Genomic DNA, 26,504 nt, shown 5'->3' on the forward strand with positions numbered 1-26,504 from the left:
CGGGATCCTTATGGCTCGGGAAATCTGGCCAACAAGGGATTCAACGGCATGCTGCCAGGTGAACTCGGTCGACTCTCGGGTCTTCTCTACGCTCTGCAGGATCCCGCTATATCCGTACAACATGTTTCCTTTCAGGTAGGGCGTCGACATCCTCTGGTTGAACAGGCGGTGCTTGCGATTATTGCGCTTGGAACGACTACTGACGGGTGACCTTAACCTGTCGACGAGCGCGAGGCTACTTTGACTTATACCAAGCTTCGAGCCCTCAGACGGCGCCCAGGTGTGAGTACCACGTGGACGTTTAAATCAGAGACAGAATATCGGCTCCAATCAATGAAAGCAGGACTAAATGCAACAAATGTGAACAAGCCGGGGGGGGGGGGGGTAAGATGACTTCGGTTGTAAGCAACACATGCTTTATTTTGAAAGTGATGAGCGAGGGATAGCAAGGCGGTTTCCAATCAAACTAAACCAGGTGATTGACCGAAATGCTCCGTTTCTAGCGGCTCCTTCCATTCACGGATCGGGGTCAGATTCAGCGGCAGTCGCCTCAGCCGAGAGAAATTGGGAAACCAAGCGGGGGTGAAAAGGTGCGCAGATTCTTACCTCCGCAAATTTAGTCCTGCAACCGAAGCTGCAAACCTCTTCGGTCGGGGTGGGAGCGGGAGGCGGGGGGCTCCTTACCGCCAAGGTTTGCTCGGCAGCCTAGGTGGGATTTCAGTACTTACGGGCTATCGAAGACCATGACGTGCTGTCAACGCTTACCTGGATTGACTCCGAGCCACAGCCGTATTTGCAGATGTCGTCGCTGGGCGCGCGGACTGCTAACACGGCATTGCTCCCTGTCGACGAAGAGTGTGATCAGCTACGCCTAATCGCTGGGCTTATCTCCGCTAACCGACGAGAGCCAGGAAGCACGCTACGAGGGCGAAAGTTGTGGTTCGCATTTTCTTTTTGGCTTTGGGATTGGGGATGGGATCGATGGAATGGGAAGTTGATGGTGTTCCTTCTACATCCAGGACGACCGGTATTTATGCCTCCTGCAGAAGAACCAATACGACAAGCAACGACCTGGACATGAGCACGACGTCGCTGTCGGCGCGCCTGTTCGCCTGGATTTTCGCAAGTCTGCAGTCTTTGACATTCCCAAATTCAGTTGAGCCTGAGGATCCAACAAGCTGATCCGCGGTGAGTGCGATATTGTGGATTCTCGCATGGACCCACTGGGACGGCACCGACGCTCGCATCGTTGCGGAGTCACGGCATGAAAGCTGCAGTTTTACGAGCCTCCGTTATGCGACTTCCCAGGCACTGCAATCACTAGGATCGCGGGAGCATCGGTAGGCACGAAGGGGATGCGGGCCTTCGGAAGTGAGGTATTGACAAGCGCGAGTTTGAACAGACCTGTACCGCAAGTTGATTGGTTTCCTCTCCATTGACGGTCTCCAATTGCATTGAAGTAGATAGTAAGTGCAGCAACTTTAGCAGTATATCCTTACGCTGAAGTCCCAGCACCATAAGTACATAGTATGCAAGGTATGCCGTACCTCGTCTGATGGGGCGGGCGCATCACGAAGCAGCGCTTCAGAGCGATGGCCTGATTACTTCCCGCGAAGTGGAGTAGTGCGGGATGACGGTGCTTCGGTACCGCCCACCAGAAGAACACGAATTCATGGTAAATGATCAAGACCACTGAGCCATCTCGCAACATCGAAATGGCCGAGTACGAGGCTTCCCAACACGGCCCGCTCAATCAACGGAATACCCAGGCACAACTACACTGACAGCAGGCAGCGGCCACAGCCTTCCCCTAGATTGTCTAGAGCTCCTCAGTCTTGTGTTTCGCGGCCTCCGTCTTGCAGACTCGCTTGTGGTTTGGCCAGTCCGCCGCCTGGCACTCCTTGCCACAATAGGAGACGTGCTTACATCTAGACTGACCTGAGCAAGAAATCCATCCGAGCAAGCAGGACGCCCACCTATCGCACGCCTTACTCAACCCGCCAAATCTAAACAACCTATCCTCAATAACGGGATCCCGGTGGCCCCTCGTCCTCGTCTGCTGCACCTCCATCAACGCCGCCCTCTCCGGGCAGTCACCGAAACAGCAGCCATAGTAGTCGCGGTCGAGACACTCCCACCGGTCGGGGACACTCATGATCATCCACGCGTGTCGGCGTCTCGTGGCCTGTGGTACGTTCACGTACTTCTCCAGTAGCTTCACCCAGTCGTCCACCCCTGTTAGCTTCTGTTGCCGTTTGCTGGCACGCCGGTGGAGGAAGTAGAAGAAGATGATGCCGTGCTTCGAAGTCGTTGCAGCACGCTCGAAGGGGGCCAGTCCGTACCTGCTGTACATTTGGTGCATCATGTTGGCCCACATGCGAGTTTGCTGCGAACAGCGCTAAGTGGGCTGTCTTGCTGGAGGAGCTGGAGGGACTCACCGTGACTTTATCACTCTCCCGCTCGATCTTGGCAGTGAGCTCTCGCGTGACGACTGCGAGCGAGTCTGGTGTCTGGCGGTTCCACGCTTCGTTTGGAAGGCCCTCAAGAGCGCGCGCGCAGATGGTGTTGGCGAACGTACTTTCGACCTTGATACCACCGCTGTCAATATTACCGGAAATCCCGCACCTGGTCGACTTACCCAGTCACCGATCAGAGCGCCCAAACCACCGGCCTGGCAGAACTTGACGAGGTGCGTGTTCTTCTTATAGATGGGGCTCATCGCGTCCGTCAGTGCGTCGCCAAAGGCGTCCCGGTACATCCGAACGGTAGACCACTCCACCAGCCGCGTCAGCGCCTTCTGCGAGCGCTCCTTGTCCTTCTTGTCCCTCGCCGGGTTGATGATAAAGGCGACGCACATGTCCGCGATGAAGAACATCATCTGGTACCCTGCCTGGTCCTTCTGGGACGTCGTCTGCTCTTCGAGGTACTTGTCGCGCGTCTCCTCGTCGAGGTCCGCATCCGAGTTGAGCAGCGCATCGGTCTGCGCAGCATGCTCGCGGTACTTGCCGACGTCAATGGGCTCGTCGAGGATGAAGCTTTCCATGTCCGGGGCGGTGTCCATGAGGGCGCGCAGCCGCACGGGGCTGAGTTGTAGGAAGAGCCCGACTTCGTGGAGGCGTAGCCCGATGTCGTTGGCGTCTTTGATGTCGCAGAACTTGAAGTCTGACGTCTTCTTTTCGCCCATACGGGCGTTGTAGTAGAGGCGGAGGAGGGTCCGCATGCGTCTGAACAAGGCCGGAATCTAAGTAGGTCATGTTATATCTGTATCTTGCGGACTATCTAAAGTACTACACCGACCTCTTTTAGTTCATCCTTTGCGATGGGCCCACGTTTCATGAGGATACTCTGTATCTTCCCCAGGGTATCCGTCATTCCGGTAGCAACGGGCGGCTCGCGCAGAGGCGCAGGGCGGAACGATGTGGGAGATAGTGCCTCTCCAAACTGCTTCTGTGCAACACCCAAGTACGCATTGGTCAATCTCTGCCATACCTGCTCTCTGACAGGGTCCCCAGAGAGGTCAGCCCGCCGTGAACGGTGACGCTCTTGAGCACCCACGAACAGGGTGTTTGTGTCGAATGAATCTAGAGCGCCAACCCCGAGAGTACTGAGACTGGTGAGAAAGCTTTCGAGGGTATCCATTTGTCCTGATCTGTAGGATGAGTACATACGGTTGACCAGGAGTGTCAGGTCTATTTTGCATTTGCACTTCGCACTTGCGTTTGGCTGAGGGCACGCCGTGAGTTCGAATCCCTCTGAGAGCAACGGGCAAGGGGCCGTGGGAACGTCCCGGATACTGCCGTACCCCTGTTGTCGCTGTGCTCGACGTTGCCCGACGCGTTGTCGACGCTGTTGTCGGCGACGTCGACGAATGTTAAGCGATGAATATTCCTAAAAATACAAGGAAAAAATCGGTTCCTTCTGAGCTTATTGTACCAACCTATCTAATATCAATTATTCTGTTCATTTGAGGAGCTATGCGAGAAGTCGTTGCACAACCAACGTTGCGAGTCAAGAGGTGCGTTCAATATTAAGACAAACTCTACAATTGAGATAGGGAGCCTTGACGTGCGCGCCAATGTCAATGAAACTAATCCATATCCGACGCCGTTGCGCATTCCCCCTATACTACTAGTAACGCGTCGTGGCGAATTGCAAGGGAGCAAACACACGCATGTTCGACGGTCCCGACCTGCTACCGCATTAGGTAGTCGGCAAGTGTGGGAAGGAAATTGTGGCGTCTGCCACACACCCTTGGCCAGCCTTGCGGGCTTCAGCAACATGTGTGCTCTGTTAGCTGCAAATGCTGCATGGGCAGTAGATGAGTAAAAATAGCGGCAGAATAAATGCGGTGGTGTGGTATCTGTGACGCGACCCACGATGAACTTCAACAAGACAAATCTAATATGGCCACACTATCCAGCACACTCTTCGAGGGCAAACTTTCACACAACACCTAAACATGTCTAGACATTTACACCCTAATAGTTGCAAATTTATGCCTGTTCAGAAGGATTACAATTTTTTCAGTATTTGTTTGGGAGTTTCAGTGCAACCTTCGTCGACGTCGCCGACAACAGCGTCGACAACGCGTCGGGCAACGTCGAGCACAGCGACAACAGGGGTACGGCAGTATCCGGGACGTTCCCACGGCCCCTTGCCCGTTGCTCTCAGCGGGATTCGAACTCACGTCGTGCCCTCAGCCAAACGCAAGTGCGAAGTGCAAATGCAAAATAGACCTGACACTCCTGGTCAACCGTAGTACAGAGCAGATGACAAGAGAACGCAACGCGCTGCTGCCGCGATGGGTTGTTGCGGCGGTCAAAAATAAACGCGATCGATCGAGATCCGACGCTAATTAGCGTGCCAGTGCCACAAACGCGTGCAAGAGCTCCGAGGTGTATCGTTATTTGGCAATGGGGTCTATATTTTCTCGTTTACATAGATACATGATAACAGCAGCACGAGCCGCGTCGGCGAAGCGCTTGAGCTGAGTGTGTCTGCCATACGAGCCGAAGTTTGATCGTGAGATATTAGAGCGTATTTGCAAGGCCCAAAAGTTTGCGGAGAGAGGCGCTCCACTTTTCTGAAGGACTCACGGATCAGCGCGGCACGCTCTCTCAGCGAAGTACGGCTGATTTTCGGTTTCCTCTAAATCGTGTCTAACTACCGCAAAAGTTGTACAAGGCGTATCGTAGGTACCTGTAGATGCTTGTTGAACAAGAATGAAGTCGAGTGAGTGAGAAATATGAGTTTTACAGACGACTTTGCGGCACGGGTGGAGCATGGGCTACCGGTTTAGGTAGGCAACCCTCGGCTAAATCCTCTGGATCAGCAGCTCCAAATTTTGGATCAAAAGTCGTACTTTGGGCCTTGCAAATACGCTCTATTCAGCTCATAACATATTCCAGCCGTTTGCAGTTTGATGGGCCCATTTCTTGAAAATTATTTACAGTCGGACCATGTCGGAGAGGGGAATTCAAGTCCCCAAGGCCCCAACATCAGACCATTTGGACTCCTTTTAATTCCTGGGACGTCGCTGGCACCATGTCCGACAAACTCCAACTATATGTGACTTTCTGAAGTGATGGCCTAACGATCTGCAAACGGCTGTCATGGCCTGCATAAGCGACTGAATGATGACATCCAAGTAGAAGTTGTGATAAAGAGCATAGCAGATGAAAGCGCGAATGTGAACTGTGGCGGCCGCGCGGAAGAAGTGGAAGATGATGGTGCCACGTGTAAAACCAAACAGAACTGCCAGTGCGAAGTCGAAAGAGAAGGCTCCAGGAGAGAAGCTCGCCAAGTCCATAGAACAGCCATCACAGAGCACTTTGTCATAGTCAGAAACACAGGACAGGATGGATGAAACACTGATGGGGTGGGAAAGGCTTGTGCGAAGACTCCAAGAGCGCAGAGGTGAGGACACTTAGATGTCAACAGGGTAAGCTGTTTCCTCGCGACACCCACCTCCCTGCTGTTCTGTAGCTCAGTACTCATGGTTGTTCCGCAGGTAAGAATTTCCGTGCTTCGTATTCAGCGTCCATACCGCCGAGTCTTGATCTTGAGTCTTCAGTGTTCGTCATACAGCAAGTATTGAATGCTGGTCCTGCTAGCGCAGACGGCCACTCGCGGAGAGCGTCCGACGCCAGCTGAAGCTATAACAACCTCAGTTTCGATGGACCCGTGATAGGACAGATTAAATCGTCAATGTATCGGGATGGTCTGCTTTTTCTGAATGCTGACACTTACCTTTAGTGAGGTGGAGAAATGCCTGGCAGAGTTGGGAAGCAGCCGCCGCACTCTCTCATCCATGCTCCGTCCTGGATCCAGGCAACGATACCTCCAAGTTGAGATATCTGACCTTGGCCAATCCGGAAGAGTACTACGTACCTTCGAGATATGTTTGCATCAGGGACACCTCGAATTGCGCGGTATTAACTTCGCAGTAGGGTCCTGCGCGTGGAGCTCTCTGCATCTTTCCGTTAACCAACCCCAGATGTGCGTCACGCCCTCGCAGACAACGTGCCCCAGGCTGTGCGCCGCGGTCGGTGCTGTCCTTAATGCCAAAGGTTTCTACATATCGACATTCCGCAAGGGCGTAGCGTTCTCGACAATGCGCAGGATATGTGAGTTTCTATCCTTATGAACGTGATGTTCTGTTCATTTCGAGGTATCAGCGACGGCTTCCCCGTCCCCCAGTCAACAGAGACAGGCTCTGCCTATAAAAGGAGCACATAGTAAGGAGAGCCGAATTCTTGTGTAGGCCTCTTCCTATCATTTCTTCCTCCGAAAGTGAATCCCGTGGTCCGGGCATACAATGATCAAGGTAGTCATTTCCTTTGCTTACGGCTCCTCGTCTAATATTCATGGGTAGTGGAGGTCTTCGACGCCAGACATGAGTCATTCTGGCTGACCAGTATCGCCGCCTTCCACGTCTGCACGGGCCCGTCCCGGAGGACGCCGCCGTCGTCGTGATATACACTGTATCATGCAACGAGAACAGAGGCAGGATCAGTGTCAGCCGCCTCGAATGCTCTGTCGGTTTCAATGTGCTTGACGTGATCGTCCTGTCAAACCCGGGCGAGTGCTCGTGGGACAACATCGCGACGGGGGACGAGGAGAGCTTGGGCGTTCTCACCGATTGTAAAGATGACTTGAATGCCACTTCAGGTGATGAGTCGACAGACGACGACGGGGATATGATTTAGGAGATGTCGGATTTGTCAGTATGCCGTTGCTCGCATATACTTCCTATCCCATCTGTATAATTATTTGACAACGTACCTCTGTTTGAGTACTATAGCATGATGAATATCTTAGTCTATTCGCATCCGAGGATCCTAGAAGCGTTGACTATTAGGACCCTACGGAAGTACGTACTGTCGACAGTGCCCTGACCACTGCTGTTTCTGTAGACACGAACGGACTAAAGCGCGACCCTCACACACAGGCGAAACTCGTTGGAGCGTCGACATCCCCTCCGGTATATCGAAGGCTCCGGGGATACTGCAAAGGAGGAGTGGATCATGAGTGTCTTCTCCCACCGACACTCAGTATGTCTCACCAACCTTGCATATCGGCCTCGAGAAATTAACACCTTGCGTAAAATCGTTGTTGTTATAATATGACGCGATGAAGGAGTCAGGCGCAGTCCCATTCTCCACCCACGCTACGATGGCCGATACCACGTCGTTCTCTGGGTTGTAAGACGTTGGAGGCATCCCACCTGCTGCCTGGCCGGATCCTCCGAAAGCGTTGGCACCGTAACCGCCCTGGTCTTTGTATCAAGACGAGTTGAGGAAAAAGCTGAGGATCGGCACTGACCTGACTGTCCCATGACCACGTTTGTCAAATGTATGTCTTCGATGAAAGAATCACCTACCAATGTTGCATCCCAGGGACCGTGAAGAGACGGTAGTAATCATCTATCTCCATCCCGGTTTCGGCTTGCATAAAGGCATGAACAGTTTCATAGTAGTGCAGGGAATTTCCCGGGCTAATTATTTGGTCAGCCCACCCGACATAGTGTATTACTTTTCCGCTGTGGCTAGGCCCCGCGAAGGCAGTCAGGTTAGCATCGATAGCCTACAGAAAAAGCAGAATCAGAGCAATGGACCAATGAGACCCAGCGCCACATCTCACATCCCCAGTGCCCGAGAATACCTGCTCCGCTAACTTGATGACGTCGTAATTGAGAGTGGTGTAATCCCAAGTTGTATCGCTGGAGCCACGGCGTGAAGCATCACCGAAAGCAGATCAAGAAAACAATGGTCACTTACTTGAGCACAAAGTACTTGAGGACGTCAGTCGATAACCCGAGCGCAGGTGCTGTTCCGACCATGCCACCAATGTATCCCGTTTCGCCGCCCGGATAGTAGGGCCCGAATATGTAGGTTTGATTGGTCTCGTAGTAGTCTGAGTAGACACGGTGCAGGGCCTGTATCTGGTCCAAGTTCAAGCAAGTGGCGGTGTTCTGCCCGGGACGGCATGCAAGGGTCTCTGGTCGAAAGCTACGATAACAGCTAAGCGATTGTTGACAGAGACATGATATCTCGCACTCACTTGCAGACGCGAGGGTCGTTGATGATCCCGTCGCTTACCTGTCACAAAACAATCAAAACTCCGTCACTTCAGGTACTTAGTACTAATAACGGACACCATCAATGCCGTCGCATTGCCGCAGGACCTCGTCATGAATGAGACCGACCCAGAGATCGTCCGAAATTGAGTGAGGCGAGCCGACCGGGAGAGCATCCAGGGCGAGGTGAACGGACCATGGCGCAAGGTGGCTCAGCCAGTTTGCTGGCGAACCCAGAACCTACGTGCCATGGATATAGCACCGACTGAGTACGCTCGGTGACGTGCTCGTGCTTACCACTCCATCGAAATTCTCGGGGAACCGCTGAATCTCTTTCAGCCTTATATTCGTATCCGAACGTGAGTTCTTTCAACGGCCAGTCACGGTATGTGGTGGCAACCCCGACTCACCCTTGTCTGCCGCCTACATGTCGTGTTCCCATCCGAGAATGTCCGCCATGAGTTACCGAAGAGCGAAAGAGCGATGCACGAACCGGTGGAACACCCCAAGTAATACGACTTCGCCGCCGAATTTCCGTAGTAGCTCTCCACGACCGCTTTACCTACCTCGACGCTCAGGTGCATCGCACGCCAGGACCAGTCGATTATGGCATTCTACTCGACAGTCTCAGACCGAAGAAACAGCCTCACACTAGGTCAGGATACCAACGTCGTTGCCTGGTCCGGCCCAGCTACCATCCACGGCAGAAGAGTTGTGCCCCGTATCCGTCGACATGCCAGCGACTGCGTACAGGGACTCGCTCAGCGTCAGTCGCAACGAACCTGCAATTGGAAGCAGACTTACAACCGTGAGTGATTGCTACATAGCCAAGGTCGGCGACATTGACTATGCACGAGTATCGAGCACAGCGGATTCACTTCAGCGTTCCGGTGCGAACATCATGTATTAGTGCGCACCTCCTCCCCCGATACCACCATTCCCAAAGCCCAGAAAACGGCCATTCCACGCATCAGGAAGCCAGAGCTCCGTGATAGCGTAGGAGCCCGCGCTGGCGTTCGTCGTAACCTGTAGCTCGACTCCTACGTGACGCACGCTACATGAACAACATTGACAAGACCAAATAGCGCTTGTTTCCACGCACGGCAGAAGCTGGGGAGGCCGTCCGTATTAATGCTGGAAAACTCGTTAGTGATGTTCACGCGTGCGCCCTGCTCGTAGAGCGTGGTTCCGAGCAGTGCGGCGCCAGGATAGTCGTCGAATCGGAAGGACGTGCAGTTGCTGCCACCAGCAACTGCGACAGCTCCAAAGAGGCCCACTATTGTCCGCCAGACCGGTAGCTTGCTCGCCATCGCCGTCTGCGACAGATAACTGAACGCGAAGGTCTCAACCGTGGCCATGGCCGTTATATAGAGGTCATCTGCTGCGCGGGAGAATGGTACTTCCCGTAGGCATACACGACGAGAGGCGGGGCGATGGAGGAAGAGGAGCGTGACCATGGCCACATACACATACTGCGTTTGATCGCACCGCTAAAGGGTTTATCCAAGCATTATTTGAAATAATACGCGGGACTGAAAGTGTCATGATCAGACGCCTCTTGGACTCCTCCGTAGGAAAATGTGCTGAAGCAGCTGGGGACGAAAATTCCTCCCGTTCCCTGTTGCATAAATCCCAATAATAGTCTACACCGGAACCATCAGCATGCATACACCTGAACAGACTTCTTGTATTCACTCACCCCCGTTAACCCCATTGACCTCATGAGCATCCATCCTCATACCCAGCGACATTCCTCTCGCCCTCCGCACCCTTTTCTGGTTACACACGTGAAAAAACATACGTGCTCGCATCCACCGCCTGAACCCTCAACCTCAACTCGTCCCCCACATCGGGACGCCCGGCGGGACGGTCAATCCTTCATATGCCAGTCCGTCGAGTTCTTCGTGATCGTCTTCAGCCGGACATACCTGGCTCCATTCAACGTAGGTCGCAGTAGAGCAGACACAAGGCTAACAATGTCTCTCGGGATCTGCGCGGTCATGCGATCTTCCCATGGGCCATAGTGCCAAGATGTGGGAGACTGGTTATATCCTTCTCGCCCGTCACAATCCCGACAAGCGCGTCCTCCATCCACTCCTCGCCCTCCCTCCACTGGCCCTCCCGCCCCCAGCCCCTGACGGGCTCGGCCGCCTCCATACCCCGCCTATCCATCTCGCGTTCCTCGAGCTCGTACCCCGCGGACATCTTCTCGGGCCCGAGCATGTTGTAGTAGACGAGCAGCTCGAGGTCGGCCTGCAGCTTGTACTGCTCCGCGCACCACCGCGGATACTTGAGCATCATGCGTAGGATCCCCGCGTAAACAGCGGAGGGGCGCGGGACGTACATCGTCAGCGATGTACCGTCCAGAGGCGCCGGCTCGAGATCGTCCTCGGTGTAGCCTGGCAGTGGGGCGGGCATGAGATGGAGGCACTGCATGCCGAAGCAATCGGTGGCCCGTGTGACGCGGTGAAGTCGGCCCCGCCGCAGGAAGTCGCCCTCAGTGCTGACGACGGAGTTGGGCAGTGTGGCGACGGGGAGGGTCATTTGGGTGAGCATCGCTGAGAGTGCCTCCAGCTTGTCGATGTGAAGTTCTGCCTGGGTCAACGGATGTGCTCGAGATTTGGGAAATTTTATACACACCTTTGACACACCTTTTGTATCCGAGGGAGACGCATGCGCCGATCCAAGAGGGAGCCCCAGACAATGAGCTGCGTGTGCTCAGCGAGCCTTTGCAGCGCCCTGCGTACGATCTCGTCGGTCGGCAACGAGAATATGTCCTCTTGTGCGACATTGGATAGTAAACACGCCAGTCGTACGTCTGCGACGTTGGCCATGGTCGCTGCGGTCAGAAAACGATTGGAACTTGAAGATCCGAGTACGTCTCTCTCAAGTCATGATCAAGCTTGGAGACTACTCTCCACGACGTCCAGCTGCCTCGTCGCTGCTGCCTCACACGTTCCCGCGGTCCCACTGAGCATCGCCGCTGGGAATGATGTTCGCGTACCCGACACGACTACGTACTCTACAGGACAGGTATACCGAACTACGAGCGTCCCCCACTCTCGACCCGCACATCCGTAGCCCGGCGATGGTCAACGCTCCTCTCCGCAGTCGCGCTCAGTATGGGGTCAGGCCAACGTTCCGCGAGCGAGCACACTGGGGCGCACGTTCTTGCAGGAGACATCAGTGAACGCGACACGGACTCACTCCCGGCAGGTATGGCAGGCTAGCTCGCCTCTGGCAATGTTTCGCGGACTCTTTACTGTTCATTGTTATGATCAGAGCGTGCAGGCAGTCCTGCTAGACATGGCTTTGCCAATACTACCGTGAATTTGGTCCGGTCAACCTGCATGCCCAACTCCCACAACCCCTCCGCCCCCCGGCAACCTCACCCGCCCTTTAATGTTATGCGCAACCACTGACCATACCTGGTATATGTCTCATCGTCGCATGAGTCTCAGGCTCCGGTTCCCATGCGATCACTTTCGGACTCCACTGCTTGGGAGACTGTCTGTGAGACCACACATCCAGTGGACTGATGGTGTTGACTTTAAGTACAGACCTGTCTGGCCGATCGCGGGACGACATATGTCACCACCATAAGTGCCCACCGCAGGTCACTCAGCGATGTAGGGGCATATTGACATCCCTCGATTGAGCAGGCAAGGCCTGCACATTGCATTTCCCGTGATGCATGTATACTCTTCGATGGAGTGGAGGTCGTTTGATATCAAGGTATGGACTGCCTGTTCACATTGGAGTGGGTGTGTCGCGAACTATGTGATGTGCACCTTGCGTCTGGCGCCGACTTGTGCTCGTGGATGCGCATCCGCGTTTGATACGGTGACTTCATTACAACATCACATGAATGGAGAAGGGTCTGTCTGCTTTATTGCCTTCCACATCGTGCAAGTTTGACTGCCTTGTAAGCGGCGCTGTCTACTGCGCTGCTCTGCACTTTTGACGTTGCAGTGACTCGAAGCTGCGCCTTCGACTGCGTTGTATCTCGTCTGCTCCGTGGTAGCGAGTCCAAATGCACTCCATCTGTTCGTCGGGACCTGCTTAGACACCCTGATGGTGGTTAGCCATGCACTTTGTCGTCGCCACCATTCTCCCTAATTGTTGGCCACCCTTAGTGCAACAGACGTTGTCAAAGTGCGCATGGTACTTAGACGGCGAGACTGTCTGCCTCGCCGAAATGCGACATGTAGAAGCTCTGACTAGTCGCGTCCGCACCGTCATTCGTTGAAACCTTAGGGGTTTTGATCGGAAGTGCGTAGACATATTCCCGCTACTATGCAAGCACCTCACTCCGTCACAGTCAATACACATTCTGCACGCCTCTGTAGGAAAATGTGCTGAAGCAAGCCTGGGACGTCGAATTTCGCCCGTTCCCGGTTGCATACATCCCAATTATAGTCTACAGAAGACCCGTTCAGCATCGTACGCCTCAGCGGAAATCATGTTGTGCACTCACCCCCGTGAAACCGCCGCTAACCTCACTAGCGTCCCCATACCCAACGACGTTCCACCCCTCCCCAGCACCCTGCCCTGATTCAGCATACGAAAACACGTACGTGCTCGCATTCACCGCCTGCACCCTCAGCTTCAAGTCGTGCCCGACATTACCTGGCAACTCCACCATGCCGGGCCTGGACAGCGGGTCCGCCATATCCCCATCCGTCGAGTTATGCGTCGTCGTCTTCACCCTCATGTACCGCGTGCCGTTCAGCGCGACCACACCCAGATCGAAATGCTGCAATTGCTGCAGGAAGACAGTTATGCCCGCCTCCTCGCCATCCTGCCCGGGCGAGAACTGGAGATCCACGTCAGTCGTGAATTCGACGTGCTCCTGCCGCCGTCCGATGAACGTCGACGTGCCCGAGATACCGTCCGGCCCCGTCAGGTTCGCTGCTGACCCGATCAGACACAGTGAGTGGGGGTTCGAGGGAGGGGCGAGTATGTAGGCGGACGGATTCGGGAGACGGAGGTAGACCAGCTGTCGGGGGAGGGACCTATTCGGTGAAAAAGTGATCGTCTGGTCGTGCCCGACTAGGACGCCGCCGTCGGGGTGCGCCAGGGGCTGCGAGCAATTGTCAGTAAGTAGGTTAGTTTCCTCACCCCTGCTCTGCGAAGCGTGAATAGCGTACCGGACGAGGTGGAGGGAGGGGTCCAGTCATGTTGACGGTCACCCTAAGCGGGTCCGCAGGGTTGAATAGCGGATATGCACCTAAGTATCAAGTGGGATAGGTGAAGAGGGGTGAAGGCAATGGAATCCTCGATACCTGTCTCCCAGACCACGGGGACTAGCACAGTCTCGCGACCCATGGGATAGTCCCACGTCCCGTTCCGTGTCGCGAGCGCGACTGCCCACACATTGCCCTCTGTGTCGTCGAATACGTCCGCGTGACCGACCGTCTGCACTGCGGTGCAGGATACATCAGATACTTGTATTAGTCGTGCAGTGGGTGCTTACGGTACTCGGTCGTGTTGGCGTTCGTCAGGACGGGGTTGTGCGTGTACGGCTCGTAGGGGCCGTGGATGCTAGCATTGGAGCGCGCCATGGTGACCATGTGGTTCACACCGGTCCCGCCTAAACGAAGGTGGTGAGTGGTCTGAGTGCTCACAATCCGGGACAGGTCTACCTTCTGCAATCAGCAGGTAGTAATACCCGTCTCTCTTGTAAACATGCGGACCCTCGGGCGCCTGCCCATACACCATTATTACAAGTAGAATCGAATGAATGGCACAGTCGAGCTCACAAGGCCCCCGGTCCCGGTCCACAGCACCTCGGAGTTCGATATTGACCCGTTGCTCAGATCAATCTCGTACTGCCAGATCCCGGGCGAGACGTGCCACGCATGTGAGCCCTGGACGTACGTCTTGCCGTCGTCGTCCCAGAACAGCGACACGTCGTAGCCCTGGAAGAGAGGCGAGAAGTGGATCGGGTCGCTCCAGTTGTCACCGTATATATCTGTCGTCGTGAATATCATCTGAGGGATCATGGGATGGTGCAATCGGTGAGGAGCGGGAAAGGTGGACTGACGTTGTCCCAGCGCGTCGGGTCATCGGCGGCGAACTTGTCCCAGACTAGGGTGGTCGTCAAGTAGAAGGTCCCGTTGTTGTAGCGGATGGCTACAAACCGTCTCGCTTACGAGGATTCCAAGCAGAGCGTACGAGCAGTGCTTACTGGAAGCCCAGATACCGCTAGTAAACCCGTAAACTTGAGCCAATTGCGGAAGCTGCTCATGCCGCGACAAGACATTCCCTGCCCATGACCACGGCCTCAATCCCGGACCCTCATGCACCTGTGATGATGGGGCTCACCGATTTGCTCCCAGTGAATGAGGTCTCTGGACGTATAGACTGGAATACCAGGAAACGTGTTGAACGAGCTGTTCACGCAATAAAACTGGTCTCCGACGCGCGTGCACGACGGGTCAGGGTTGAATCCAGGGATAATGGGGTCCTTGTACGGGCGGTCCCCTGGCCATGCACGACTGGCGCTCAACTCTGCGAGAGCGATCAGCAGGAGAGCCCACAGTTTCGCCATCGCGGTCGACTGTCAAGGACATCATCTGAGTAGGCGTCGCATTTATCGCGAGAGAAGGGGTCACAAGGCCATCACAGGTACAGTTTTGCTCGCAGAACCGTGACCGCTGGCCAACGGAATAACTTCGCCATTTCGACTGAAGCTTGCGGCGGCCCGGAGCCGCCGGGTGGCTGCAATATCGATTCCCGAACTTGAAGGACCGCCCTCAGGCTCTGACAATGTACAACTTCGTGAAACCTGTCCGAGGACGTCTAAGATGAAGGTCTGTTTGGAGTACAAGCAAATAGTATCACGCTCGAAGTTTAAGACGTACCTGCCTCATACCGTGGGTGCCGCGCTCACCGCCCAGAAGCTTCCTGCCAGTGAGCTGCATTCGCCAGGCAGCTTCTTCCTCATTCATTTCATTGAGCTTGTCGGATTTCGCCTCGACAGCGGCCTCCTTCGTCATATAGTCGTATAATTGTTGTTTATTCTGCAAAGTCGGCCGCAACTTGCTGCTGCTGTGCGCATTCTCCAAACTGGACCCAAATGAAATTGCTGACACTCGTACCAGGCAGTTCTTGTTCTTCGGAGGGCCAGACGTACGTTCGAGCCAGTCGCTTAGTGACGCATCTACGAGGGGAAGAGTCGAAGACGGGCGAAGACAAAAGGGTGAAGTCTGTCGTTCCGGGCTGTAACAGGGTCACCGCCTGATCATGAGCGTCAGTCAGTTTCCCTAGGGTCGTGGTAGATCTGAATCCACCCACTTAATGTAGAAGTTTCGGTCGAGATGTCGTGAATGAAAGCGCTCACTGAATGACTCTCTTGGACGAAAGTATCGTACGAATCCATTGAGAGCCCCTTAGGTTGCAGTTGCACTTGAGTTGCACAAACCTCGCTCGGAATTTTTCTTTCGTAAATTCTGGCAAGCGATCTACTACGGAACAAGAAAGCATCATGGTCAGCCCAGTCCTAGAAACCATCTGCACTTGCTGCAATCCCAGCGCCGAAATTAAAATGCGCGAAGAACGTGCGATCGAGGAACGCGTCGAAAGGGATCGCATTATCCCAGATGCTCCTATTCCCAGCTACCTCGTCCTTCCACTGACGAACACTGACTTCTTTACTGTCCCGCTCAGCGAGGTTGATGTATATACGCGTCGTGGGGATGCGGTCCCGCCGCCCGTCGACGTAGTCTTTCACGAGCGTCAGCGCAAAATCGGCGAGCCCGTAGGGCGGAAGGATGCCCGCACGCGGCTTGCGCGCCGTCAGCACAAGCTTCTGCATGCTGCTCTGCATAAGCACGCCGTCGAGCAGGGAGAACGTGTGCGCGTACAGCTCCCTCGCGGGGAACTCGAGATGCGTTAGACACGGGAGGGCGGGAATGCCCGTCGTGATGCCGAGGGCATGCAGGCGCAGGTGCGTGATCCCGCGGAGGAACGCGCTCCCGACGTTGCACTCCTGGAACATGCGCCAGATCTGGAGGGGTCCCTCGTCGATGATCCAGATCTGCGCGCAGCGGAAGTGTCGGTTGTTGTTGGGACGATCGGTGTCCTCCTTGTCGTTGTGCTTGAGGGCTTCCAAGAGCGCCCACATGTAAAATCCCGGCAGGGCGATGGACTCGAGTGAGGGCATGACGCTGAAGAAGGGGATCGCGTTGCGCCAGTTGGCGCCGACGTTCTCGATCCAGAGATTGCGCACGAGAGACCCTATCGCGTCTGGGAAGGGCGTCAGGTTGGAGATGCGCCCACGCCCACGGATTACGAGAGTTGAGAAGAGATGCTTGAGTGCGACTGCGCGGGCCCAGGAGGAGACGAGAGAGATGGAGCAGGCGCTCTCCTTGCAGGATGCAGCTGCGTGCTCGAAGACGAGGATGACAATTTCCGGCGGAAGGGACAGCGTAGAAAGGCCGTCGCTAGCGTCCGACATAGCTTGTTATGGTCCTCCTAAATACTTTCCAGGGATGGCAGGTTAGGTCGGGGTCACGATTTATGATGGAGGCAGGAGGGAGTAAGGCTCCAACCATACGTTTACAGATTCTTGTAAACATAAACATAAACAACCAGTAAACTAAACAGTAAATAACCAGTAAACAGCCTGTTTCGTATGCTAAAGAGACTTCTTGCTCCCTCTAAAATGCCCTGATGTCTCCAAGAGCTCCCGAAAGCCATACGTGACATTGTCTAACATACTGGGAGGACCGTCGAAGCCGGTTGTCCTTGTGGCTCGTGGCCTGAGGCCGGTAAAACGTCGAAGGCCTGGAGTACACTCTCCTGAGCCCCCCAAGTCATCTATGAATTAAACATGGACAGCCTATATGAGCTTTCCGTGGTGCCAGATTAGTTCAAGCAGATATCATATCTAACTTACACCAAAAAACCGTTTAAAACAGTAAATAAACTAAAAGGTTGGAGCCCTGAAGCAAAGGTTAACGCCCACCTATTTCACTTTGCTGGAATTCTACACCCTTTCAACACTTTTAAGCGCAGTAACCTGCAATTGAACTAGACGACTGCTAGTTCCTGCAAACGCAGCGTTAGCCAAGCAGGAGAGGATGGCGAAATTAGCCAGAATGGCGTCTGTCACGGTGCGGTTCAACTGCTGCGAGTGGCAGCTGTCTTGTTGCACAGATCCATGACCCTTGTGCAATATTCTGCCCCGTAAATATATCACTACTCATACATAGTGGTCCCCGAACTAGGCAATCTATCTTGGCACACAAAACTCATGGCCCGAAGCGACTCACGATAGAAACATCTTGCTGCAGATCCAAACGGGAACTCCATCAAGCCACAACCTGCGATCCGCTCCTCGTCCACACTTCCTTGCCCTTCACCCACGTACATACGACATGCCCCTTCCTGTCCAACACGACGAGATCCGCATCCGCACCCGGCCTGAGCGTGCCCTTCCTGTTCTCGATGCCCAAGCACCTGGACAGTGCCACTGACGTTGAGCGAGAGGACGAAGCGAAGACGACGAGTGAGGGGTGCTTACTTTGCAGGGTTGTAGGTCGCGCACTTAATCGCCTCGCCGAGCGAGCACCCCGTGAAGCGCGAGAAGTTGCGGACGCACTTGTCCAGGGTGACGACACTGACACGAATAAGAGTGAGAACCAGGCAATGCAATCAACACTGAGTCGGAGCCGAAATTGTTAAGTCTCATATGCATACCTTCCTGCGAGCGTGTCCGTCCCTTCCAGGTATAGCTTGTCGCCCTCCTTTACGAATCTCTTCCCATCACGCCATTCATGTACACCGTCCTTGAGGTGCGGGTCGAGGATCTTCATGGCTATCCCAAAGTAAAGTGAACGGTCCCGATACACTAGTCGCTCTGAGCACAGCGGGACTCACCATCCGTTATCAGGATACACCCATCAGGATACGCTCCATAGGCGAGCTATGAGCCCTCACCTTGTCAGTCCCCCACTGACTCACCGAACGCCATACCACTTACCCGCACAGAGTTGGGATGCGAATGTATCCCATCCACGATCATCTCGTAGAACGGCCTCTCAAACGCCATGTCCGCCGTCTCGCCCTTATCAAGGTGCAGCTCCGGCCTCCCCCCCTTCTGGCTCAACCGCTGCGCAATCGTCTCGCTGCTGATTGCCAGCTCCCTCCTGTCCACCGGCGTCTGCGGCGGCGTCTCGTGCTCGTCGAACGCCTCCGACGTCGCCTTGCCGCCGTGGTGCAGGCGCAGGGTCCCACCACGCGAGACGGGGTGCACGGGCGACCCTGGCGTGCGCGTGGTGACGGGGGTGGCGAGAGGCGTGAACGCGGAGGAGAGGTGTGGGGACGCGCCGAGCAGGCCGATGATCGACGGGTCCCGGTGGTGCAGCAGCGGCATCGCGTTGAACAAGTGGGTAATCAGGCGCGCGCCCTGGATTACCGCGAGCGTCGCCGTGTCCGTCTTTGCGATACTACGCTCAAATACTTAGTACAATGGCCGCCCGGACAAACCGTAGCGCTCGCGACATACGACGCACCTGTGGCCGATGGAGTAGACGACCCCCCGCTTGATCAGCTCCGGGACGGTGTCCATCACGCCGTCGATCTCAGGGGCCGCGGTGATAATCCGCACACCTACACGATCGGTCTCGCCGTCCTCCATCATCCAGTCCTCGGCGTGCACGAGGTTCTCGGCGCCGTACACGTCCTCGAAGGATTTGAGGCGCTCCGGAGCGGGGATGATGAACGGCGGCGCGTGCGCGCCGCGCTTCGCCATCTGGATGAAGGGGCCCTCGGCGTGCCAGCCGAGTAGGTTGGCGGAGTTGGGCACGGAGAAGGGGCGCAGGAGATGGAGGAGTTTGGGGTAGAGGGATTTTTCTTGGGTCTAACGCACCCGCATTTACTTAGACGATGGATGAGAGTTGTAATGGGTACTTACGATGAGGGTGGGTACGAGACTAGGCGAGATAGATAAGAAAGTCATTCGGTCATGATGGGAGGAACATACGAAGTGACGCCTGTCTCTACGATTTTCAACGCAACCGTCTTCATCCCCTCTTTGTAGGCTTCATCGTCTCCCTCGTATACAGAGAAATCGAAGCCGTATGCTCCGTTGATCTGGATGTCAATCAATCCAGGACTTGAAGTCTATAACATCAGCTCCATATCCTCGCGCGGTGAGATGGACCTGCCTCAGGATGTTGCCACCGAGGTCGATAATTCTGTCCGGCCGCTCCTTCCTGAGGAAGAATGTCCGCTGTTGGCCGACGCTATTCAGCCCCCATTCTCTGTTTCGCGCTCTGACTACTTCGCACCTGGGAATCCAGAATAATACCCCGGCGCTCGTCTATCCACAGGTCCCTCTCGACCAAGCTTCCATCCTCCAACGGAAGAAGGCAGTTCGTGAAGCAGATAAGACCGTTCGGTGAAGTCATGATTATTGTCAGTAAAGTCCAGGTAAACCAGTAAGTAGTCCGGGCTTATAAGACGCCCAAGGCCAGGTGGGGGTTCCAGTCGAAGATGCGAAAAGGCCTGTGCTCATCGCCACCAACGTTCCAACGCGGTCCATATGGATCGCAATGGATCGAGAATAGACTGCATGAGGGTATCTCTGTCATCATGTGCCGAGCTCGACTGTTTTCGGCATTCTGTCCCGACTGCCGAAGGCCCTTCACGCGGTGCAGGCAAAAGACCAATGGTCCAAGGACCCCTGATAATAGGTATCAAGGCTTTATTTTGAATCCTGAGAATCCGACCTTTTTGTCCGCGCCAAATTTCCGGATTTGGTGCCGTTTTGTCCGCGAAAAATGTGGCCTGAGCGGATTTTGGCCGAAAATGTCCGCGATTCTGATCAGGGCTCTGCTTACAAGACCTTTGTCCGCGCTGTAGGATAAGGCATTAAAATGTATCAATTTTGCTCTTCTAGTAATGTATATCTATAGCACCACTCTATTCACCGTCAGAAATCATGTCCACACCGCTCGCCGCCTTGCGTTTGCGGCGGAATTTTGCCAGTTCTTCCACTGCGGGAGCCAACTCCGCCATCTCCGATTCAAGATGGAACTCGTTATAGAAACAGTCATGTTTCTAGTATGTGAACTACAATAACTTAATAAATGCTGGATAGACATAGTCTACTATGAGATGGGATAGGGACCCACAATGGCCACATCCATCGTATAGAGAAAAAGTTGAAAAGTCATGCCTACATGGAGAATCGAACCTAGTATCCAGGAATCAACCAATCGTACATGGGTCAAGCGGTAACCCCTGGACCACGAGACTATAGATGTCCGCACAAGCATAAGGCATCGATAGCGGATGGTATATATGTCCGCGAAAAAAATCAGACGTGCACCCGTTTTTGGGCCTTTCTGTCCGCGAAAAATAAGGCCTGGTGAGGTCTAATTTGGCTTGATTTGTCCGCGTTTCCACAAAGCCTTGATACCTATTATCAGGGGTCCTATGGTCCAGGGCACACGCATGGGGCTGGAAGGTACGAACCGTCAATGATATACAGGGGCACCCAAGTACGGCGTTGAAGCAGCGATAGCAATTGCGGTCATTAACGGTACTCCTCCAGCTGTCGGGCGACGTGCGAGCGAGTCCTATGCAAACTGGAAATCACTGAAGAATCCTCAAGCCCTCTGCCACAGTATGATACGTTCAAAGTCAATAGCGCAGTCTCCTACTGAACTTGATTGTCTCAGTAAACTGAAAGGGAGAAAGGAAAGTGTCTCGCGTCCATGTGGCAGCAGCCGCGCCACGTGTCTGTCGCGTGCTGCACGTGCTCAGCCACAGACGCGTTAATTATTGCGCCGAAAACTGCTCCCAGTGCCTCCTATGGCCTCCGCAGGATCGCAGAGCCATGGAAGAGCTCTTCAACGGTCCCATAGACTCCAATACCCTTCCCCGAATCGCCCAAAAGCGACTGGACGCCCGGCGAGCCGTCCTGTCCGGTGACCTTGTCCGTAACCAGGTATTCCTGCGTGTAAGGAGCGCTTACCATGGAGCGACGCTCAAGGGATTCGGAGAGGCGTGTATGGGTACACTGCGCTCAGCACCTCTAATGGACCCTCCCATACCCACCGGGATGACTGCCACTGTGCAGAGAATGCATGACATTTTACTGCGTAGAAACGGAGTTCTCAAGGAAGAGTTGAAGGAGGTACGGGCCCTGGAATCCACACAGTTGTGCTGTTGTCTCAAAAATAGGTAGATTCCAGGTCTTTTGAAGCGTCTCAAAGAGCTCCTGCGCGTCTACTACAACGCCCGGGTAACTGGGAAAAAATCTCCTGAATTCAAATTCTGCGACGTACAAGATATAGCAGATGTGGGGCTCCTGCTGCACGAGATTGGTGTCTTCCTCCAGCTCAGCCCCGTGCGCCTGCGTATTCTTCTCGAGACCGCTCCCGAAACTGAGAAATTCATCCTCGAAGAGCCCATCGACGTTGGACCCTTCCGTGAGGCCACCGCGCGTGCGAAGGACCTCATTGAAGCCGGCCGCGAAGTCGAGCAGGAGGAAAAGGACGCCGTCTTCGACCATTATGACGAGGCGGACAACGACCAGGCCGCCTTTCAGATGGCGTTCCTCCTAGGAGACGTGCTCGTGGCATTCGTACTGAATCCGGTCAAGGATGCAAAGGATAAGCAGAGGTACCAGAAGGCTATGAAGCGTCTGGTCGAGTGGTCGACTAGCAAGCTGTACCGCGCTGCGTTGGGTGATGCGCTCACCGCCGCGATGATACCCCTCTATCGCAATCGCGCGGCCTTCATCAAGTTTTGCCAAGCCGGTGGACTCGGGTCGTTCATTGGTGACTGGGTAAGGAGTCGTGATTTGGCAGAGGGTGAGCTGATGCTGACCCATTCATCAGGTGGAAAGCTTCATCTCGGAGTCGGTTTGTGAAGAGGTCGTGCAGACGTTGCCTGATCAAGTGTGGATCGGCCAGACGCCTGCCTCCCTGGCAGCAGTTACTCGTGAGTTAGCTAGGAAGGTGGAATTTGCTGGAGATGAGATAGCGGTGAGCAACTCACATCTCATTCACCTCGTTTTCGGTAAAATTCTCATTCAATTTGCAGGCAACGCCAGTCTTCGCCAACATGATGCACCAGATGTACTCAAGGTACGGTCTTGCCCCCTTCGAAGCAGCCAGCTCGGTCCCAGGAGACGCGGTCATCTTCTACTTCATCTACCGGCGCCTATCCAACGGCAAGAGACAGCAGAAAGTCAAGAACGTGAAGGACTGGATGCACCTCCTCGAGAAGTACAAGAACGTGCCTCGGGCGACGAGGCAGCGCCACAGTTGGTCCGTCATGTCACTCCCAGCGCGATGGGAGTGCATTGACCTGTTCGGGTGCGAGTACAAGAATTGTCCGGAGAAGGCTGCGCTGCTCGAAATACAGCAGGCTCGTAAGAAAGGGACAAGGGACCCCGTGCTGGAGGACCGACTGTTCAGATGGGGTGCGGAGGCGAGGATATGCAGCAGGTATGCGCGCCCATGTCTAGCGGTGATCGACCTTTGCTGATGCAGCGGCTGGTAGTTGCAAATACGTCTCTTATTGCGGGAGAGATTGTCAGACTGCGGATTGGCAGAATCACAAGGCGAAGTGCAAGGAGGAGACCGCGAAAGGTAAGGATGAGGAGATCTAGGAGGTTCATAGTACTACGCTCGGGATCCCCAGGTACTCTAGTCTCCCAAAGGCGACCGATTAAATGCCTCCCTTATAAGGCAGGTGGAGGGCAGTCGGCATACAGGTACTCATGGCCGGAGGCATAAAATCATACATTTGCAGTGGGGGTGCTAGCGTTAGCGTGTTATATCAAGAATACACAGCCACATTACCAATGGTGGTACACAGATGAGACAGAGAACATATTCGGTCTGGGGCGCACTGACAATCCTGGCATCGACTAAATGATATCCCCATCATCCGACTCATCGTCTAGGGTGCCATCAGACTCGTCACCACAATCAGGGAGTACACCCAGGCATTCCTCGTCGCCTCCCCCGATACCATCCCACGAGCACTCGCCCGGGTTCGACAGGACGATCACATCAAGAACATTGAAGCCAACGGAGCCCTCGAGACCTTCTACATTGATCCTTCCTCTGTTCTCGTAGCGAGACACTGTGTAGACGACGACCACGGCGGCGTCGGCTGGTACTGGCCCGTGAAAACGTGGCAGGTGGCGATATTTGCATAGCTTGAAAGAGTCGTGTCTGCCGTCGAAGACTTCCACTAGCAAAGACTTCAGGATAAAAGGCCATAATCATGAGAGATTGCTACCTGGATCATTGTATGCCCGGACTTGGGGGTAAACTTCGAAAGAACGGAAGGTCAGAGCAAGCCAAAAATTAGCTCAGCATTCTTACTGTGGCCTCCTTGAATTGGTTGAGCCTGCCTCGGAAGCTGGCTGGGAGACGGGGAAGCCGCCGCTAACACTTTGGGTAGGATGCAACGTTAAGTGGATAAGGATAGCGACTCACAGATCCTGCGCATAGTCGAGAACGCGACGCCGTTTCGGAACGTCGAGGTGTAGAGACATCTAGCCTTGAAGACGGCCCCCACCACCGCGCACAACCTGGGCCACGTCGTCTGGGAAGGGGTAACGCAAATCTGGGGTTGATCGACGGAAAGATGCAGAGAGCTCCATGAGCAAAACCCCACTGCGAAGAAGATGCCGCAGTTCCAGCTGTCTTTGACATAGAGGTATTTCGAAGGCACGAAATATGCATCCGGATCCACCAGCGCTAGATTCCTCAGCTTCGAGGTATCCCTATGCGTGTCTAGGCGAAGCAGGCGGCTGGAGCAAATACTGATAAAGAGATATTCAGGTACAAGTTCATGGTACTGAAACTGACTTCTTCGTCCTGTCATCAGGATATGAATGCATTTGCTCCAAGCTCACAGGCTGGATCACAGCAGCTGCACCATTTACGCCCGTTAGGACCCTGGTCGGTTTCAAGAGGGGCAAATCGCGCATGATATCCCTCCTGTGGGCACTGGATTACATTTATTCTTACAAAGGTATATATGGGACATACCCGGCGGGCTTTTCAGGGGATGTGTCCAATCCAAGGGAGGAACTGAGAATCTAATGAGTGCTGCTCCAGCTCCGAAAATAAAACAAAGGCGTACTCGATGGTAAACGAACCTGATTGGGAATCAGATTCTGCAATCGAGCATTGTGCATCCTGCGACAATGCTTCGCTCGCAGTTTGGCGTTCGCCGTTTGCTTTCACTGAGCTCTAAGAACGCTGTGTGTGAATAGGCCAAGCCAGATGGGGCGACTCAGACGCCAGTGGGTGGTGGTATATACCTCGATGTCGGCGATGCGCTTGTCCAACTCTTCGACGCTGACGGCATGGCCGTCTCGCAGACCCGCTGCCAATATCTGTATGCGAAGGTGCAATGTCGGAGGAACAAGCACTGCCTGTGTTACATACGCACGTTCTGTAAAGTCTGCAAGCGTGTCTTGCACGCTTCGATGTGACGCTGTCTAGTCCCAGGACGGAGTGTGTTCAACCAAGTGATGCGAGGGCCCTTCGCTAACCCGGCCAGGCACTCTTCAACCTCACTAGCATCAAGTATCAGGACCTGAGATAGTCACAGGTACAACTTATGCGGTTGCACTAACGATTTAATTTGTTGTAGCACAGAGTCGTCAATGCTGTTGCTATAGCTGCAGCCTGTATCAATAGCTTTCTGTGAGTCGCCTTCTGTGCCGACCAAAACAGCGTTCATAGCCTGCCGAAGTTAGAATAAGGTCTGTGCAAGTTTGAATATGAGAGCTCATACCTGGGAAGCGGAAATGAGTGCCAAGATCAGGGGAGGGAGGTATCGCTGGTGGAAGAGGAGTCGTAAGGACAGGACTGATACGCTGTATTAGTATGATATATGACGCACCGCCGCGCGAGATCCGTTGCTGCGCTTGGACGCTGTCTAACTATCAAGACGTCTCTGTCAGAAGTGAGCGATTGAATACAGCCTTCGGGATGGCGTACCTGATTGTCCTCCCACCTTCAGTGGAAACCGGCCGCTTTGAGCTGTGATTACGAGCATGAATTACCACTGTTGGATGACTTGAGGCCTAAACCTTATTTTCAAGAAAGGGTCGCTTGACGGACCTGGGAGGCTCGGAGAGCTGTGATGGCGGGAGCAAAAGCGACGCCGCGATCAACGAGCAGCTATGTAGATTAAACTCAATGAGGATGGTCCAATCCCCATCACGGTATATCAAGGTTCAAGCCTACCTATCGGATTCTAGATGTCCAAGTCTTAGGCGAAGATCAAAAGCAATATCGTGTTCTCCGTGAATCAACATACACGGAGAGCAAACGCAACCATGACTACTTATTTGGCTTGATGTCCATTCGTTATAAGTCTATGAACTAACGAACGTTCCGAGAAGGGGATTTACTCGTGACAGTACGTACCTCGGGGTCCAACAATCATGTGGCAACTGCAACTTTGACATGCGCCATCCTCATTTCTGCCAGGAACTCACCTATAGCGGAGCGAAAGCGGGCGCTCGACTTCAGACAGGCGATGCACCATGTCAACAAGGAGACATTGTGATGAAGTAAGAACTAAGATACCAGCAACTAGGTCTGATATAGACCGAGACGGGCGGGAGTCGTCGATACATTTACAACGGACGATTGATGATCAGAGCGTGCTAGGACGGTTGGGAAACGAGGGTGTCGAAGATCTCTCTCGCCGTCTCGCTAGCCGGGAAGCTCTGATTCTGACACGTACTGCGTCACTTTCAAGGCGGAAAGAAGAGGAGCTAATCCTCACTTTCTGGAAATGGCAATCCGTAGTTAAGACACGCGCAAACCAAGTGTAAAGTAATATTTTGCCGAGTGAAGCTACCTGCGACGAGATACAATTAGCACAGAAAGCTCTAACAAAGACAGTACTCGTCGCTAAAGTCAAGAGG

General features: G+C 54.2%; 7 protein-coding genes across 7 annotated transcripts; 1 reads left to right on the forward strand and 6 right to left on the reverse strand.

The window, feature by feature from the left end:
* Nucleotides 1-1,660: 1,660 nt before the first annotated feature.
* Nucleotides 1,661-2,080, reverse strand: GLOTRDRAFT_111137 (uncharacterized protein). The gene is made up of 2 exons (XM_007868117.1): nt 1,977-2,080; nt 1,661-1,928 (listed from the first exon to the last, which is right to left on the reverse strand). The coding sequence occupies exons 1-2, from the start codon at nt 2,069-2,071 to the stop codon at nt 1,820-1,822; spliced, it is 204 nt and encodes a 67-aa protein (XP_007866308.1). The 5' UTR covers nt 2,072-2,080; the 3' UTR covers nt 1,661-1,819.
* A 5,185-nt stretch (nt 2,081-7,265) lies between these two features.
* On the reverse strand, nt 7,266-9,915 carry GLOTRDRAFT_100026 (feruloyl esterase-like protein). Its single transcript, XM_007868118.1, has 14 exons — nt 9,681-9,915; nt 9,496-9,618; nt 9,383-9,424; nt 9,248-9,321; nt 9,072-9,192; nt 8,989-9,001; nt 8,876-8,918; nt 8,657-8,818; nt 8,563-8,600; nt 8,280-8,510; nt 8,143-8,221; nt 7,883-8,085; nt 7,569-7,776; nt 7,266-7,506 (listed from the first exon to the last, which is right to left on the reverse strand). Exons 1-14 carry the CDS (start codon nt 9,886-9,888, stop codon nt 7,441-7,443), a joined length of 1,611 nt encoding a protein of 536 aa, XP_007866309.1. The 5' UTR covers nt 9,889-9,915; the 3' UTR covers nt 7,266-7,440.
* Nucleotides 9,916-10,382: 467 nt separating this feature from the next.
* Nucleotides 10,383-11,412, reverse strand: GLOTRDRAFT_121418 (uncharacterized protein; the record flags this gene model as incomplete). The annotated part of the gene is made up of 2 exons (XM_007868119.1): nt 10,383-11,173; nt 11,230-11,412. The coding sequence occupies 2 exons, from the start codon at nt 11,410-11,412 to the stop codon at nt 10,577-10,579; spliced, it is 780 nt and encodes a 259-aa protein (XP_007866310.1). The 3' UTR covers nt 10,383-10,576.
* Nucleotides 11,413-12,834: 1,422 nt separating this feature from the next.
* Nucleotides 12,835-15,131, reverse strand: GLOTRDRAFT_76437 (uncharacterized protein; the record flags this gene model as incomplete). Its single annotated transcript, XM_007868120.1, has 10 exons — nt 12,835-12,998; nt 13,056-13,661; nt 13,771-13,808; nt 13,864-14,001; nt 14,055-14,171; nt 14,224-14,284; nt 14,341-14,571; nt 14,625-14,713; nt 14,769-14,846; nt 14,906-15,131. The coding sequence occupies 10 exons, from the start codon at nt 15,129-15,131 to the stop codon at nt 12,900-12,902; spliced, it is 1,683 nt and encodes a 560-aa protein (XP_007866311.1). The 3' UTR covers nt 12,835-12,899.
* A 2,602-nt stretch (nt 15,132-17,733) lies between these two features.
* On the reverse strand, nt 17,734-20,104 carry GLOTRDRAFT_61028 (Metallo-dependent hydrolase). The gene is made up of 10 exons (XM_007868121.1): nt 19,876-20,104; nt 19,753-19,817; nt 19,569-19,700; nt 19,500-19,518; nt 19,099-19,445; nt 18,567-19,032; nt 18,464-18,509; nt 18,284-18,401; nt 18,108-18,203; nt 17,734-18,043 (listed from the first exon to the last, which is right to left on the reverse strand). Exons 1-10 carry the CDS (start codon nt 19,993-19,995, stop codon nt 17,896-17,898), a joined length of 1,557 nt encoding a protein of 518 aa, XP_007866312.1. The 5' UTR covers nt 19,996-20,104; the 3' UTR covers nt 17,734-17,895.
* A 2,686-nt stretch (nt 20,105-22,790) lies between these two features.
* GLOTRDRAFT_111140 (uncharacterized protein) lies at nt 22,791-23,396 on the forward strand. Its single transcript, XM_007868122.1, has 2 exons — nt 22,791-23,046; nt 23,102-23,396. Exons 1-2 carry the CDS (start codon nt 22,808-22,810, stop codon nt 23,208-23,210), a joined length of 348 nt encoding a protein of 115 aa, XP_007866313.1. The 5' UTR covers nt 22,791-22,807; the 3' UTR covers nt 23,211-23,396.
* Nucleotides 23,397-24,022: 626 nt separating this feature from the next.
* GLOTRDRAFT_93683 (uncharacterized protein) lies at nt 24,023-26,017 on the reverse strand (the record flags this gene model as incomplete). The annotated part of the gene is made up of 13 exons (XM_007868123.1): nt 24,023-24,377; nt 24,424-24,555; nt 24,607-24,656; nt 24,717-24,734; nt 24,882-24,946; nt 25,009-25,139; nt 25,200-25,309; nt 25,361-25,442; nt 25,469-25,508; nt 25,567-25,608; nt 25,690-25,706; nt 25,816-25,825; nt 25,999-26,017. 13 exons carry the CDS (start codon nt 26,015-26,017, stop codon nt 24,023-24,025), a joined length of 1,071 nt encoding a protein of 356 aa, XP_007866314.1.
* Nucleotides 26,018-26,504: the final 487 nt, after the last annotated feature.

Source organism: Gloeophyllum trabeum (genome assembly GCF_000344685.1).
Source record: "Gloeophyllum trabeum ATCC 11539 unplaced genomic scaffold GLOTRscaffold_00007, whole genome shotgun sequence".
Classification (NCBI taxonomy): domain Eukaryota; kingdom Fungi; phylum Basidiomycota; class Agaricomycetes; order Gloeophyllales; family Gloeophyllaceae; genus Gloeophyllum; species Gloeophyllum trabeum.

Excerpts from the sequence above, each read along its gene's own strand:
- GLOTRDRAFT_111137 (XM_007868117.1), bottom strand. The coding sequence starts at position 2,071 with ATGGAGGTGCAGCAGACGAGGACGAGGGGCCACCGGGATCCCGTTATT. Across the intron at positions 1,929-1,976 it reads TTGAGTAAGGCGTGCGATAG|ATGTAAGCACGTCTCCTATT; the intron begins GTGGGCGTCCTG and ends AGGTCAGTCTAG.
- GLOTRDRAFT_100026 (XM_007868118.1), bottom strand. The coding sequence starts at position 9,888 with ATGGCGAGCAAGCTACCGGTCTGGCGGACAATAGTGGGCCTCTTTGGA. Across the intron at positions 9,193-9,247 it reads GGGCCGGACCAGGCAACGAC|AATGCCATAATCGACTGGTC; the intron begins GTTGGTATCCTG and ends ACTGTCGAGTAG. Across the intron at positions 8,601-8,656 it reads AATGCGACGGCATTGATGGT|GTAAGCGACGGGATCATCAA; the intron begins GTCCGTTATTAG and ends GTTTTGTGACAG.
- GLOTRDRAFT_61028 (XM_007868121.1), bottom strand. The coding sequence starts at position 19,995 with ATGACTTCACCGAACGGTCTTATCTGCTTCACGAACTGCCTTCTTCCG. Across the intron at positions 19,701-19,752 it reads CTCGGTGGCAACATCCTGAG|TCCTGGATTGATTGACATCC; the intron begins GCAGGTCCATCT and ends ATAGACTTCAAG. Across the intron at positions 18,402-18,463 it reads GTGTATCCTGATAACGGATG|CCATGAAGATCCTCGACCCG; the intron begins GTGAGTCCCGCT and ends ACTTTGGGATAG.
- GLOTRDRAFT_111140 (XM_007868122.1), top strand. The coding sequence starts at position 22,808 with ATGCACCTCCTCGAGAAGTACAAGAACGTGCCTCGGGCGACGAGGCAG. Across the intron at positions 23,047-23,101 it reads GAGGCGAGGATATGCAGCAG|TTGCAAATACGTCTCTTATT; the intron begins GTATGCGCGCCC and ends AGCGGCTGGTAG.